Here is a 15,209-nt window from a genome sequence, read left to right on the forward strand (position 1 = left end):
TAGTGTCCTCGGGGGGCTGGTATCAATGAAAACTGTGACAGACCAGGCAGTATAAATCACCAAGGAAATTTCTATGTTGGCGCTTTCCGATAAATAAGTGGATCTTGGTTGTAATTTGGGCACTCGGTCTTTAAAAGGTTCGCCATCACTGATCTAGGCTATGTTAATGCTGCAACTTCACATGTGCTGCAAGCCTGGCACAGGGTTAACCATGGGGCGAAAGCATCCCCGTTCCCATCCACTTTAATGCGGATAACCTTATACCACTCCTTCTCACCAATAACTGGGCTTATACTTCTAGCTGGTGAACATAGTTTGAGGGTATGACCACAGGCAAACTTAAATGAATTGATACAATGTCAGAATCAAACTTTGCACCCGGAACACAAGGTCAAATTTTAAATTTATCACTGCAATTATTAATTATTGTGCTGTAAAATACTATCGGGTTCCTACTTTATACCTCCTTTTTAGATGGTCTAAACTGGGCACCACAACAAAGGTCACACCCCCCATAGTCGGCACTCCAGTTGTGGTAGTTGTGCCCATGGTAAGGTGACTGCACAAAGTCCTCAACTGTGTAAATCATTGTTTGCTTACAGGCCACAATATTTATGGCAAAGTGAAGCAAAGCAGCACTTAATCCACTGGCCCTTATGTGAAAATACCCCCGGGATCTTTCTAAGGGTTATGTTTCCAATTTACATTTAGGTTCGCCCCACATTGAATATCTGTGAGAAAAGGCCGCAGATCCTGACCGCTCCTCCAAATTCAAAGCAAGTGCCCGGGACTCGGTGAGCAGCACAAACTCCTCCATCTGTGTCTCTGTAATGTACATTGTGGTGTGCCTGGGACGGGGGCTACTCAGTGGTGTGATGTAACCTGTCATGTAAAATCACGCTTTAAGTGTTCGGCAAGTACTAGAGGTACGCCTCTGATCCAGGCCACTGCTTCTTCCCTCTTCCCCAGGAAGCCCCGCGGGGAAGCCAAGAAATGCCGAAAGGTATACGGGATGGAACGGAAAGACATGTGGTGCACCGCCTGCCGCTGGAAGAAGGCCTGTCAGAGGTTCATTGACTGAAAGTGCTGCAGCCGCTTGACCTGAACTGCCCCTAGGGGGCATGACTGAGCTTTTATTTGATTAATTTTTTTTTGTCCCTGGGAAAACTCAGTTTTACTCCCTGCCTTTTGTGAAAGAGCCTGATGATTCAGCACTGTTGTTATACACCTAATATTTTTATACATGGATTTTCTATGGTCTGGAGCTGCCCTCTCTTGGGCTGGACCCCGCCTAGATGGCCATGAGGAGGTTCTTCTCAGGTAATGCTTTGCCAATTTCTGAGATTCCTTTTGATGGACTATACTGCGAGGGTGAGAAGATGGGATTTATTTTTGATATTATGAGGTAAAAGGAGCTGTGTTGTTTGGGGTCGGGACTGGGATTGGGGGGGGGGGGGTATTTACATTTTTTTCCCCATATTTGTAGGGTTGTCTTAAATTCTTGCTGCACTATGCTTTGCACTTTTTGGAGGCTCTGGACAGTGGTTGGGGGTGGGCAACGAGGCACATTTTGTTAATAGTATTTTAAGGCTTGTAAAGGGGATTCTGTGAGATGCTGTATACCTACTTGGCTAATAACAAGTGTAGAAATAAATCATCAATGTCCTCAGGGCTATCCCAATGCCAGAACAGTCGAGTAAAACCACTAATCTATACACGGGGAGGCACGGGGCTGGGTTTCCTAAATACATTTTATTAGGCTTTTTCTACAAAAGTGTGTTCCCTACTTATGGCTGTTATTGGCTCGGTAGGGGTAAGGCTTCTGGCAGACTCCCCTTTAAACCTTTAGATGGGGGAGAAATACAAGCATCAGACTGAATAGATTTAAAAGGACGTGGGCTCGACTCCTGGTGAACTGTACAGTGAGCTCCTTAGTATGTAGCTCCACCAAAACAAAATCGCTCATCCCTTACATGAATGAACTGAGCTGTGAGAGGTGTATTATTGTATTTAACAGATATAAGCTACTTTAATTTTATTTTCTCCCCATGATACATATAGAATATATACAGTATGAGGATGGATGTAATATTTCTCCCCTACCTTACAGAAAGATGTTACTTTCTGAAAATGAGATTACGGCTGCAAAAATCTCATCTATGCCCACTGCAATATAATTGTGTCATACATTTCACTGCCCTCTCCGGTACCATCTCAGGAACTGTAAGGGGTAAGGGCAGAAACATACCTGACTCCCTCCAGGAATACTTAGCACATGGGACCAGGATCCATATTTAAAGAGCAAAGGAGGGAATTGTCTTTGAAATCATAGGGGCGGATTTACTAATCTTGTCTATAATTTAGACCAGGTACAATCTAGAGCCATTCAGCTTGAGGATGTGTCTCACCTTGTATGATTAAATTTGGTGCATCTTCATTGACGGTAAAGGACACTTTACCTTATGGTTTTTGTAATGTGTGTGTAAGTGTGGGGGCAAGATATTAGGTAATTTACCAATACACATCTGTTAAATGTCTTTTACCTGATCAGCCAGACATTCCTGATGGAGGGTCATATGAACACTGACCATGAGCAATCGCCAGCACTTTGATAATATTCATGAATATAACATCAAGGTCCTGATAGGGTGATTGTTCATGGACAAATAGACATCACATGACCCTCCATCTGCGGCCATTTCCTGGCTCTGGCTGATGGGGTAATAGGCAGGAGACGTCACTCTACATATCAAGAAACTGGTGCAGAACTTTTACTACATGTATATTAGTATGTATTAGCTGATATACTTCTCCACAACCCCTTTAAGACCAATGTTTTGCACCATAATGTTGGCATAATTTATCACTTCTCTCAAGGGAGACACAAAAAGTGTCTTAAACCAATTTTGTGATGGAAATTGTACCGGAGTTCTTCCACATTTAGCTTAGTAAGTCTCAAATGACTTTGCACATGAAGAAAGAAATGGGAAGAAAGTCTGTAGTTCAGGATTCTAAACTTGGTTTTGTCTTTATTTTAAATTCGGACATTGCTAGGAGCAGAGCTTAGGCATTCTTATGCAGTGAGCTCCACTTGGTGGTGGCTCGAGTTCTATACTGTGCTTTAAAGTGGCTCTCGAGGATTTGTTTCTTCATCAGGTATCCTTAGTATAGGGGGTCAATATATCCTTTTTTTTTTGTAAACCTTTTGAAAATGGGGATAGTTGTTTTTATTTTTCCTTGCAAACAAAAACCATGCCCTACATGATAGGAGGTAGATTTTGGAGCTAGTTTTTCCAATGGAAAAGCTATGTCTAAATCTCCCATGTGAACAGGCTTTTAGGCTGCTTTTGAGTTACCCTCTGATTCACAATAAAAATGTTTAGTTATAATAATGGTTCCCTTAAATCTCTTTTCTGCAGTTCCAGTATCTATCATATGGCCACTAGCTCCTCAGACTATAACCCTGTATATGGTAAAGAAAAGAATAGGAATCGGGAGACTGCACCAGAAAGAATAAAAAGCTGGAATGCAACTTTAGGGGATGCACAGGGTTTGGTCACACCTGAGCTCCACACAAAAAAGACCAGTAGTTTCTTATTTTAAGATGTGTATCAATCAGGGTCTGCAACGCCCCTCCAAACATATGAACGTAATCTGCTTGTAGTTATGCACCTGTCACTTTTCCTGAAATAGTTGTGGTCCCAATGAAGTTACCATTTTAGAACTTCTTTTCTTATAATGCCGCAGACTTGGTAGGAAGATCCTCAAGCTGGTTACAATGTGTGTGTAAAACTTAGATGGAAGGGCACAACGTATAATAGAAAGAAAAGATGCTCCAGATTTGTTATTTCTTGGGAATATAAGACCTGTCAGTAGAGGTGACAGCTTATTTCTAAAATTAAAGGATTGGTGCAATTTAAGTACACTGTGTGCAGCAATTGGCAATGGCATCCTATTGAAGCTTTACTATTGGTTTGCTTCCATTGTAACAGTTGGTAAAACAGTCCAAGTCCTATTGCCATATAGACTCGGAAACTGGACCCAGCTGTTTAATGTAGATTATATAGTATGTGTAATGACAATTGTCATGTATGCAGCCTGAGGGATATCCCATGGCCGCTAAAGATTTGCCTGATATCCGTCATCTGCAGTCATGGAGGGAAAGTTTGTTCTTCTTTTTGCAGTTTACAGTGGGTCCCTTTTAAGGAAGCATTTTGCATTAACTCTTTTGAAACGAGACTGCCCAGGGCACAAGCACAATGACGTATGCAGATCATAGATTGTACAGTGCAATATCCCACCCGGTCAGTAGGGGGCAGTGCTACACAATAATCGAAGGATAGGCAGGGATGTGCTTTATAGAATTTGCACATGATCATGTGACTCCTTCCAGTCTTTTTTATTTTTCTTCAGGAAGCAGGTGAAATTCTGCAACCTCGCCACTACCTTTGCCTAGTCAGAGACAGTTTGTAGAAACTTGTTTTGTGTTTTTTTTTTTTTTTAAGAGGAATTTTGTATAATTTTCTTTGTCATTTAATTCAGAGGATGAAGTTGACTTTGATGGGGTAAGAGGGAGTATCCTGTATTGCAGAGATGTGGGAATATTGTTGGATGTTGGAGGGAGAATGCTTTATTACAGTTTTGAGGTCTAGATGTCAGAATGGAGATGTGGCTTATGACACCCCGTGTTGAGGAAGCTGGCCGCAATGTAACTTCTTTTGGTCTTTGCCATACTCTGCATAATATGTATTGATTTTAACTTGGAACACAGACCTACAGTGGTGTCCACTTGGGGAAATTCTTGTTGAAAATTCATGTCTTAGTAGGATCTATTAACTGCATGTAAATGGCGATGTTAGCAGAACTACATGTAGAAGATGGAATAGTAGAGAGGAACAACCCCATATAAACTAGCCAGCCATTGACATTAGAGGATTCACCACTGATCTGCAGGTGCTGCCAGGTTTTCGCGCCATATAAGCTGTAAATGACAGAAATATTGGGCTGCATTTATGTATTGCATGCATATGGGAAGATATCCCTATAGCTGGGTATGATGGCATGTCTCTCCGGCATGTAATATGTATTACCATCTGATGAATACTCTACATCCATTATATCTAGTACTATTGGCAGCCATTGTGTGGCAGTTGGTTTTATTACATTAATCTTTCCTTTTTAGCAGTCACCATGATGGCAGCAGCGTTGTACATGTGCTTGCAGGAGATGTACAGCGCCATCGTGCCATGTGTGATGTGGGCCATTGTGCTAGAGCTGCTTGGCAGTAGAGGCGACGTTGCACAGAGAAGGGTTGAGCACCAGGCAGCTCCCACAGCACATTCCAAAGTTTTGTGAAGTAAAAAGTAAGGAAATAAGCTTTATTTTATAAAAAGTTCTTGCACTAAGTTTGGCCTGGGAAAACATGACCTAGATATGGGGGAAGGGTCTGGGGTGGGAGTGGAAGTCTTCTCATGCACTAGGGATGGGATATTTAGGCTTGCAGGAGCAGCACCATGCTCTCTGTGTGCACAGGAGAAGGATGAAGTATCTGCACCTGCAGCGGAGGTTACGTCCAGGGGAGAGGGGTCTGTATTTGTGTAATGGACGGGTGTAGGCTGTGTAACTGTTTCTTCCATATGTGCAGCTGTGACTGTAAACACACAGCGCCACCTCATGGAGATAAATGTGCCAAGCACAGAGCTAAACCTTTTGTCAATTATCTTGTTAAATAAAATTAAAGATTTTTCTTTTTGTAATTCCTAGTTTGCCTTGTTTCCCTTCTAAAGTTCTGAACAGTTACTGGTACATGAATAGTATCCCCTCTGCTTTTATTTAGCTTTATTATTATTTGGGAATACAAACCTATATGATGGACCAGCTTTCCTGGAGCAGTGTTGGCCCAAATATAAGGTGAAACAAGAGTCAGAGTTTACCATTTAGACAGATTTGCTTTGGAAGAATTTGGGAAATCTGAGAATGGCAATTGGAGCGTGCAATGGTAGGTGCATTATTTGTTGCAGGAAATAAAAGCAGAGCAAACTTTCTGGACCTCTCGGTGAGTAATAATTCCATGATACATCTTTTACATGAGATGGGTTTTTTTCTACCATGCAGAAACCATTTCATGATGACCTTTTTCTTCCTGCAGCCACCACTAGGGAGAAGTCACTGTATTCTGTTAGCACTCCATAGTGGTGGCTTAAAGGTATGACATCCGAATACTACACAATCTGGTTGGTACTGTTCATATTGAAACTCGTAGTGGATGATAGTAGTAAATATTTATTTATATTAGTTTTTGCACAAAATTTTTTTTTTTTTCTTTCCTCTAAACAAGCCAAGAAGGAAATATGTTTTATAATGACTGAGAGTAAATATTTTCTTGGGTCTGCCTTGCCCTGTAAGTTTTTTTTTTTTTTTTAAGGGACAGGGCTGACTATGTTGTCCAATTTGCCTGTAGCATTTCCCTGACCTACATTGCAGGCATACATGCTACATCTGTAAAGACAAGGCTGCAATCCTCTCTGCTAGACCGTACTCTAACAGTACAGCTACCAATGGTCAACTTCTGTGGAAACCTGTCATTTGTTCTGACCATGAAAAGCTGCAGACAGTGTTGGGTATTACCCTTGGAGATCTGCACGACCTTACCCTTGTGTGTATTACTAGCAGGACTATGAAAAATGTTTATACTTGTATTCCAGGACTTGTCACCCATAAAAAAAGGCACTAGGAACTGCTCCTAGAGCTACAACAGATGTAGCAGTGTTACACTGCTAGTGTTATCGGAAACCTCCAATAATTCTAGCAGACACTGCCGCCCTGAACAATAGGCAAGCTCACAGCGGTCTGGTGTATTCATGAGGGGGCGTTGACTGCTGCATGAAGCCTGGCAGTCACCACTGGCCCATGGAGTGGCGGTCCATGGGAGAAGCAGTGCATTGGACGGACCGCACGCCCGCCCCCTCCTATAGACAGCAGGCTGACGTATTTATATGTTTGTTTAATCTGCGGTGGGGAGACTGGGCTTCTTTCAGAGACTGCCACTCTTGTCAATGGGTGGTACTGCAGCTTAGTGGAAGCTATTTTAGCCATTGTCATGGGTGGCAAGATCTGTAAGATTGTTACAATCGATGTAAAGATTGAACTGTGTACAAGATACTTTTCACCTCCAGACAGCATACCACTGTCTTATGTCAAGTACCTCTGAGACGTAGGGGATAGACTCTGTATAGGTGAATAACTCCTTTGCATGAAAGGTGAGAATCATCAGGATATCTGTCTGCTATCCTTCTATCGTGGATGGAACTACAACATAATATCTGAACGTTGGACCGCGGCCGATGAAATCTTTATTGCATTTCCATTGTGGAGGGTTCTGCTTCTATCTCTTATATCATTATGTTTAGATCTGCTTGCGGTCAGTAAATAGACTTTATAGTCAGAGGGTTAAAACATGTCTGGCTGTAGTCACACATTCCAGTTGAGCTCTGTTTTGAAGCATTCAATCAGAATGGGGAGGGGCTTGTCCCAATCACATATGAGTTTCAACCAAAATAGGTATCTGGTACCACTTGTTTTGCATAATTTACATAACACATGCTGATAGTTACCGATCACAAGCATTTCCATGGAACTTCTTTAACTGATGAATTTCTGATATAACTGTAACACAAAGTTGCAGAAATGTATCAACCTATAAATGGAATGTTCAGGTGGACCTGAGGATTCTGGGTGTCTTGCTTAGGTACCAGGAGCTGAAGGATTTGGGAGTATCGGTCAGAAAATATCCATAAGAAACCCACACACAGTAAAGGAGAGGTAGCAGCAGTTTTTGTTTTTATTTAGACTGATTTGCAATATCTAAAGCTAACCCAGCCAGTTAACCCTTTAACTGCAGAGACCAAGAATGACACACTCCTTAAGTGCCAAAATTTGTCACCTACCCCCTCTTTTCTGGTCTCTAGATCCCACCCACCTACCCAAATATTAAAACATCTCCAATGTCACAAACACAAGTTTATAATAATAATAATTCTTAAAGTCAATATAATATAGTATATCCCAACAAAAAGATAATTGTAAATGAACATTGCACGGTCTTGCAAAACAAAAAAAAAATATTTTTTTTCTTTTACATTTATAATTTTGAAAATGTGTGTGTGTGTGAAAAGGTAGGGGGGGGGGGGTGGTAAAATAAATAATATATGTATAATCTATATGAAAAGCATACACGCAGCACTCATAGCAATCCCCTTCCCCAAATATAATATTCAAATGATTACTTTAACCTGGAAGAATAAAACCCTCAACAATAATTAAAAAAATAATAATAATAATTTGCTTCCAGTTGTTGCATTGTTTCTGAAATGGTACGCCCCAGGATATTATGGGTTAACTTTGGTTCTGGAGTCATGTAAGCTGTGGCTGCACTACAAGTCTCAGCAATGCAGGAAGCCTGACTCGGAGTTTGGGGGCTTGCGCTGTGCCTGTGGTTTTCAGGAACCTCTTATTAGACACACATCCTTCCTCCTCCTCCTCGCTGTCTGGGGGAGCAGAGGGAGAATTTTACTGGCTACAGAAAAAATGTGCAAAGGGGAAATGGTTATAAATAGACTTGGAAGAGCAGATACAGCGACTGTGGCCATGTTGGGCACCCGCCTCTTCTCTCGGGTCTCATCTGATCTTCCCTATAAAAAGAGTATAATCTTCAGCAAGTGGGCAGCCAGCTGCATCTAACAAGAAGCTGGTAATAGAATTATTATGGGGGAAGGGCTGAGAAGAAGCCAACTCCCCAGACGGGTGATTTTTTTTTTTTTGTTCCTTTCCTGTGTTATTCTGACAGATTGTATCTGCAGGGACAGCGATCTACCAGCCTCTGTGCCCTCCCTCTCCCTTTGTAATATATGGGGATGATGTTATCCCAGAGCATAGGCCAAAGTGCTAATGGGTGGCTGTGGTGGCACCATGTCTTCGGGCACAGGTGAGGGGCACCTCATACACTGATTGTATTCAGCAATTACAAAATATTACAAACCTCAGCTATGCAAATAAAAAAAGTGTCTGCTCTTACAACCAGCAGTGTGAGAAGCAAGCATGCAGGGTGGAGTGGTAGTGAGATTTGGGATGCAAGAATTAAGAAAAGATTAAAACAAAAAACTTGTCATCTTGCTGGGAATGTCTCCTGTTGCTCCCTCTGCCACCACTGGAGGTTTGTGTCATGGAGCAGAGGAGATGGGACTCTGTACACTGTGGACAATACAAGTTAATCATGTTTCCTGTACTCTTCTAAGGACGGCTAGGCCTGGATACCGTGTGACAGGATACATGCGCCCGTACACATCACATGACCAGGTCCTTTCCAGTGATATCACATTTGTGTAAAGGGGGATTGGGCTCCATTGTTCTCCCCCAAGTTGAGACTAAATTTACTCCATCAACCTTCATAAAAGATCACATAGGAGATCCGATCTCTCACCCCTCTATGCTATCCAGGTAAACTCCTTGATCGGCCCCCTGCTGACATCCGGTGTGCAGTCCTCAATCTCGTCATCCTCTAGAATGACGTCATCCTGGGAGTTTTCCGCCTCATCTTTCCACTTGATGTCTTCCTCTTCATCCGCACCCATGTCGTCATCCACTTTGAGCTCATCCACATCTTCTATATAGTGCGCTTCTCCTGAGTACATGGCATCTGGGGAATGGCTGCCTCGGGCCACTCCATGGCCTGCACAGTCTACACACACTCCATGTCTCCGGGAGCCATGCTTGATACCGACACTGGCTGCTGACATGAAGACGCGGTTGCACACCTTGCATACATATTTTTTATCTTTACTGTGAACCTGGAAAGAGAGATTATAAAATTTAGGAACATCTTGATCACACAGCATGATTCTGGTTAATATGACTATGCTCTCATAGGCAGATGGGTGTGCACCCCAGGAGGAACAGCAACGATGAGACGGTCCCACAGGCTGGCTCTGGTTACATGGGAACGAGACATGGCTGAGGAGACAGATGGTTGTGCAATTATATGACAGCAGAGGACACTCTAAGAAGGAGCAGACACTGCTGTCATAGCAACCGCAAGACCGGGCTGTGTAATGAGTCTGGAGCAGTGGCAGCGGGGCCACGGCCCTGAGACAAGAACAGCAGCTCCCATCAGGTATCGCTACTGCCCCACCCTGAGCAGCACGTTGGGGAGCATCCAAAATGACAATCACTCACTGTCTACAGGTGACAACTGTTTTGAGCACCAATGTTTTTATTCTGTAAAATGATGTCCAATCCCCCTCCTTATCAGAGAATACCTATCAGCACTCTAGATAGAGAACATAGGCCATTCTACTAGACAGGGAGAGGCTATAACTGAGGGCATCATACCTTCTTCTAAACCAAAAAGCTGAGACACCCTACTCTGAGGCTGTTACTGACAATGGGACTGTCTTACATAAGTGGATACGGGACTACAAGGAGCTTTCATTTTTTTTTGTCGTTATGCTTTGAATGTAGCAGAAAAAGAGAGAAGTAAAGATGTGACTGTAGCCTTAGGCCCTCTTGAGTAGGACATTACAAGATTGTTTTCAACACCTATATGGGTGCAACAATTCATTTTCTAGTTTTTAAAGTAAAAACATTAAGATTATTTTTCCATCAAATCACTAGTTGAGGGATTGTGTTTTTTTTTTTTAATACACACATTGTATTTTGTGGTTGCATCCATTTAGGATGCCTATTATTACTGAAGAAGAAAAAAAACAAGCATTCCATTTTTTTTTTTCAATTTAAATTGTATATCATTTACTTTAAGGCATAGATAACACTTTGTCTCTATTCCGCCTGTCAGTACATTTAAAACAATACCCAATCCATGTAGTTACGGTATGCATTTTATGTTTTACTAATGTTATTTAAAAAGATTGCCAAAAAAAAAAATCCAAACACAACACAAACCGCTTTATTGGTGCCAGCACATGTGATAACTTTATTATAACCAGCATTTTTACCCTAATTATTAAAGAGTGTTTAATAATGAATCTCATTTATAGACTGGAGTGCAGCAATACCAAATATGTGTGGCTTTAATAAAGTAGTTTAAATGGGATAAGGATTGTAGGTTGTTTTTTTTGGCCAGGAGGGAGCTAGAAGGTGCAATTCTCCAAATTACTCAAATATGGCAATGGCTTATGACTGGCCCTAATATGACATTGCAGAGGAGCTCCCAGACCTGCCAATGTGTTGCCACTCCTGATCACTTACACTTCAGATCCCACAGTGAGTAATAACTGCAGCATATAAAGACTTTCCAAAATTAATATTTCTTCTCCAGTCCATCTTAAAAGGATTAGTGTCCATTTTATTCTCATTAACAGATTGTTATCTTTCCAGATATTGTCCAAACAAATGGAATGGCTAAGCCTTGCATTAATATGTCTAAGCCTTCTTTCATGTCCCTTACATGACAATATTCCCACCTTTTGCGGAACAGGATCGATTGAAAGGGGCTGCGTTTTAAGTGAACTTGTGTATTAATGTTATATAAAGACAATATAAAGAAAGAATGACTTGGTGACCAATATACCTAACTTCTAAGTGTATGTGATTGGTTTATTGCTATTGTAGTCCAGTCTATAGTTTCTGTATGACAGTTACTCACGATTGATAAATTTGTATTAACATCCCACATATATGAAGTATATTAGTAGTTATAAGCTTTTACTTGGTATATAGGAAGCAGTGTTATTTTCTATGAGTACCAGTAGTTATGGTATATTCTTGCACATGGGAGGCAATATTATAGTAGATATATTGGAGCAGTACTGTAGCATGTACCATATATTCTTGTACGTAAGGGACAGTATTATAGAAGTCATTTCTTTTTCTTGTATAGAGGAGGCAGCAGTTGTGAGATTTTTGCACAAAAACAGGGCAGTAGTATAGTAATATTGTAGGCACAATAAAAAATATTTTCTTTGTCAGAACTTGAATGTGATAATGAGAAATGGACAGCGCTCCCAACCTTCCCTCCCTCCCTCACTCACCCCTCCTGGCAGCTCATAGGGGTGATAAATGGCACAATAATTCCTCCTATGAGAGGGGAATATGGAATCCATCTTGCCTGTGAAACAAAAAAGAATGGTGGCCAGGAGAGGGTTGCTTTAAAAAAATAACCATGTACTCACCTTCCGGCATCCTGAGCTGCCATCTCTCTGGTTTGTGTCCCATGTAAACAAACGAGCGCGGAAGCCTCCAGCCGGCCACGCCCACCCATCCCACATGACACAGTTGCTGGGAACTGGGGCACGGGGCACGGACCGGAGTGAGGGCAGCTCAGGATGCCGGGAAGGACCGCGGAGGTGAGTACATGTTTATTTTTTTAAGCACCCCCCTCCCATTCACAAAATGTTTTTTGTTTTACCGTCTTGGACAACCCCTTTAAGCAGATTTAAAATATCTAAACCTCAAATCCAAGGATAAGGCTGCATGAATATTTTAATAACTTGTCCAGTTGGGAAGATCTTCTGTTTACAACCAAAATGGTGTTACTGGGTCTTATTCTATCTTCATATTCCCAAGAAAGGACAGAAGTTGTATCCAAAGTACTTACAACAGATTCCTAAAAAGGGACAACCAATTCCTGTTTTTTTTTTTTTTTTTTTTACAAGACCTACTTGGAAGCTGTGGAGGGTCCTGCATCAATGGTACGTTTGCTAGATAAACATCTTTTCCAGGAGCAGACTTCATGGCACAAAATAGCGTTGCAGGTCCCCCATTATACGTCTGATAAACATACAATATAATGACACCAGCCAGAAATTGGCTATTGTGTACAAGCTGCGAGCCCCCTGAAGTGCACAGGATATGGGGATCTGCTATACAGGAAGCAGCCGCCCAGCACAGACCTGTTTTCTGACCTTGGACACTGAAGGTTTTAGGTCATTTAGGAGGAAATGGTCAGACCAGTCCAGTAACCAGTACAGCTCTGCACCCTAAGGGAGAGGCTTCTTCCTACAGAAACCACAAAGCTTCAAAGCAGCGATGGCCTAGAAAGCATCTATATTATTTGTCCAAAGTCTAATGTGGGTGGAGGTGAACGTTCTCTTGTGAGAGGATATTGTAAAGCACTACAAAATTTGATGGCTCTATACAAATAAAGATCCTTATTATTATTGTATATACTCGAATATAAGCCGACCTGAGTATAAGCCGAGACCCCTAATTTTACCACCAAAAACTGGGAAAACCTATTGACTCGAGTATAAGCTGAGGGTGGGAAATGCATTGGTCACAGCCTCCCAGTATATAGCCAGCCCCCAGTAGTATACAGCCAGCCCGGCCTGCCCCCCAGTAGTATACAGCCAGCCCGGCCTGCCCCCAGTAGTATACAGCCAGCCCGGCCATGGTGGCGCCCTGCGGAAGACAGAAGAGGACCCACGCACACATCGGGGGAGCAGCGCTGTGTATCGGGGCCATGAGAGGGTGAGTATATCAGGTTTTTTTTTTTTTGTGCTGGGCTGCCTATTGACATTTTTTGTGCTGAAAAACTCGGCTTATACAGAATTATATACGGTATGTGATGTCTTATGTCCACTTGTAAATCACGTTTCAGAGGTTGATGTGACTCCTGTAGGATGTAAGAGGCCTTGTTTTATCTCACTTTCCCCCCCAAAAAAATCTTATGTTAAAGGGGTTTGCCAATGATTTTTCTGTGCTATGAGATGCCGAGTGCCGACAATGTGCTTAGATTATCAGCGTGCAGGTTTCTCTACACTTTTATTTAGCTTCTGAGCATTCACTAGTATCTGATACATAGAAACAGATAAAGATGAGAGATGTTGAGAACGAACACACACCTACTCACCCACCTTCCCCTGCCCAAAAGATCTCATCTGTAGCTAGTAGAGTATGTCTTTGCAGGCTGCTTGTCAGCTAGTGATGTGCAGTTCGCGAACAAGCCGGTTTTAAGAGCCGGCTCCCTTAAACCTGCCCCTAACCGGCTCACCACACCCCTTTTAACCCAATACAATTGGGAGTGGTGAGGGGTGACCGACTGGCCTGCTGCTCCCTATAGTATATTTCACAGGGAGCCCTTCAGGAGCCAGAAGAGCCATCTCTCCTTTGTGAGCGGAGCCTAATGAGCCAGCTCACTATGAAGAACCGTAATTCCCATCACTATTGTCAGCAGGAGTAGCTGAGCTGGTCTTGTAATGTATGGGGGGAGGGGCAAGAGGCAGAGAGCACTGCATTGTGCAGACAGTAGAAGCTATTCATGACAAGAATCTGCCATGCCTGACCCCAAGTCAGAAGATTTATGGTCGAATCCCGGGGCAACCCAAATTTTAAACATCAGGATTGATGGAGACAGGTTGGAATTATATGTGTGAAATGCTGTGTCTTTAGTTAACAGTTCCTAGTGCTTTTTTTGGGTGACACGTCCTATTTAAGGAAAAGTAGTAAGCAACTTTCAGCAAACAATTGATATTGTTTGTGTAAGGAAAAGTTATACAGTTTTTCAATATACTTTCTGTATTAATTCCTCAGGGTTTTCAAGATGTCTGCTTGCTGACCTGCTATACAAAGCTTCTATGTTTACTACCAGTGGATAGATATCCGTTCATGTCATGTAATGTAATGGACACAAAGGTGTATTTAACGGCTTGTGCACCTGTGTGACATCACATTACCATGAACAGTATACATAAACTCCCCCCCCCCCATATTTATAAGTAAGACTTCAAGTGTTGTTGCTGCTTATTATCCCCCATCTAATATAACAGTGTCCACCTTCTCTCCTACACATCTTAACATAAAGAAAAGCATTAATAGCATCTAGGATTTTATTATTTGTTTACACCTTTAACAATACCAAGATTAACCCCTTAAGGACGCAGGGTTTTTCGGCTCATTTTTCGCTCTCCAACTTCAAAAATCCATAACTTTTTCATTTTTATGTGTACAGACCTGTGTGAGGGCTTATTTTGTGCGTAACAAATTTTACTTTCCCGTAATGTTATTTATTTTAACATGCCGTGTACTGCGAAGCTGAAAAAAAATTCCAAATGTGGAAAAATAAAAAAAAAAAAAACGCACCGTCACATTCTTGTGGGCTCAGTTTTTACGACTTTCACTCTTCGCTCCAAATAACACACCTACTTTATACTTTGGTTCGGTGCGATCGCGGTGATACCAAATTTATATAGGTTTTA

General features: G+C 41.9%; 2 protein-coding genes across 6 annotated transcripts in view; one reads left to right on the forward strand and one right to left on the reverse strand.

The window, feature by feature from the left end:
- Positions 1-5,756, forward strand: part of SLC2A4RG (SLC2A4 regulator) — a 30,203-nt gene extending 24,447 nt beyond the window's left edge. For all 3 annotated transcript variants that reach the window (XM_072110860.1, XM_072110858.1, XM_072110859.1), the window contains exons 8-9: positions 712-794; positions 970-5,756. In XM_072110860.1, coding sequence (XP_071966961.1) covers positions 712-794; positions 970-1,081 — 195 coding nt within the window. In that variant the 3' untranslated portion in view covers positions 1,082-5,756. The remainder of the gene's footprint in view (positions 1-711; positions 795-969) is intronic.
- Positions 5,757-7,822: 2,066 nt separating this feature from the next.
- Positions 7,823-15,209, reverse strand: part of ZBTB46 (zinc finger and BTB domain containing 46) — a 29,431-nt gene continuing 22,044 nt past the window's right edge. For all 3 annotated transcript variants that reach the window (XM_072110855.1, XM_072110854.1, XM_072110856.1), the window contains exon 6: positions 7,823-9,845. In XM_072110855.1, the coding sequence (XP_071966956.1) occupies positions 9,483-9,845 (363 nt within the window). In that variant the 3' untranslated portion in view covers positions 7,823-9,482. The remainder of the gene's footprint in view (positions 9,846-15,209) is intronic.

The sequence above is a fragment of the Engystomops pustulosus genome, chromosome 6, assembly GCF_040894005.1.
Source record: "Engystomops pustulosus chromosome 6, aEngPut4.maternal, whole genome shotgun sequence".
Classification (NCBI taxonomy): Eukaryota; Metazoa; Chordata; class Amphibia; order Anura; family Leptodactylidae; genus Engystomops; species Engystomops pustulosus.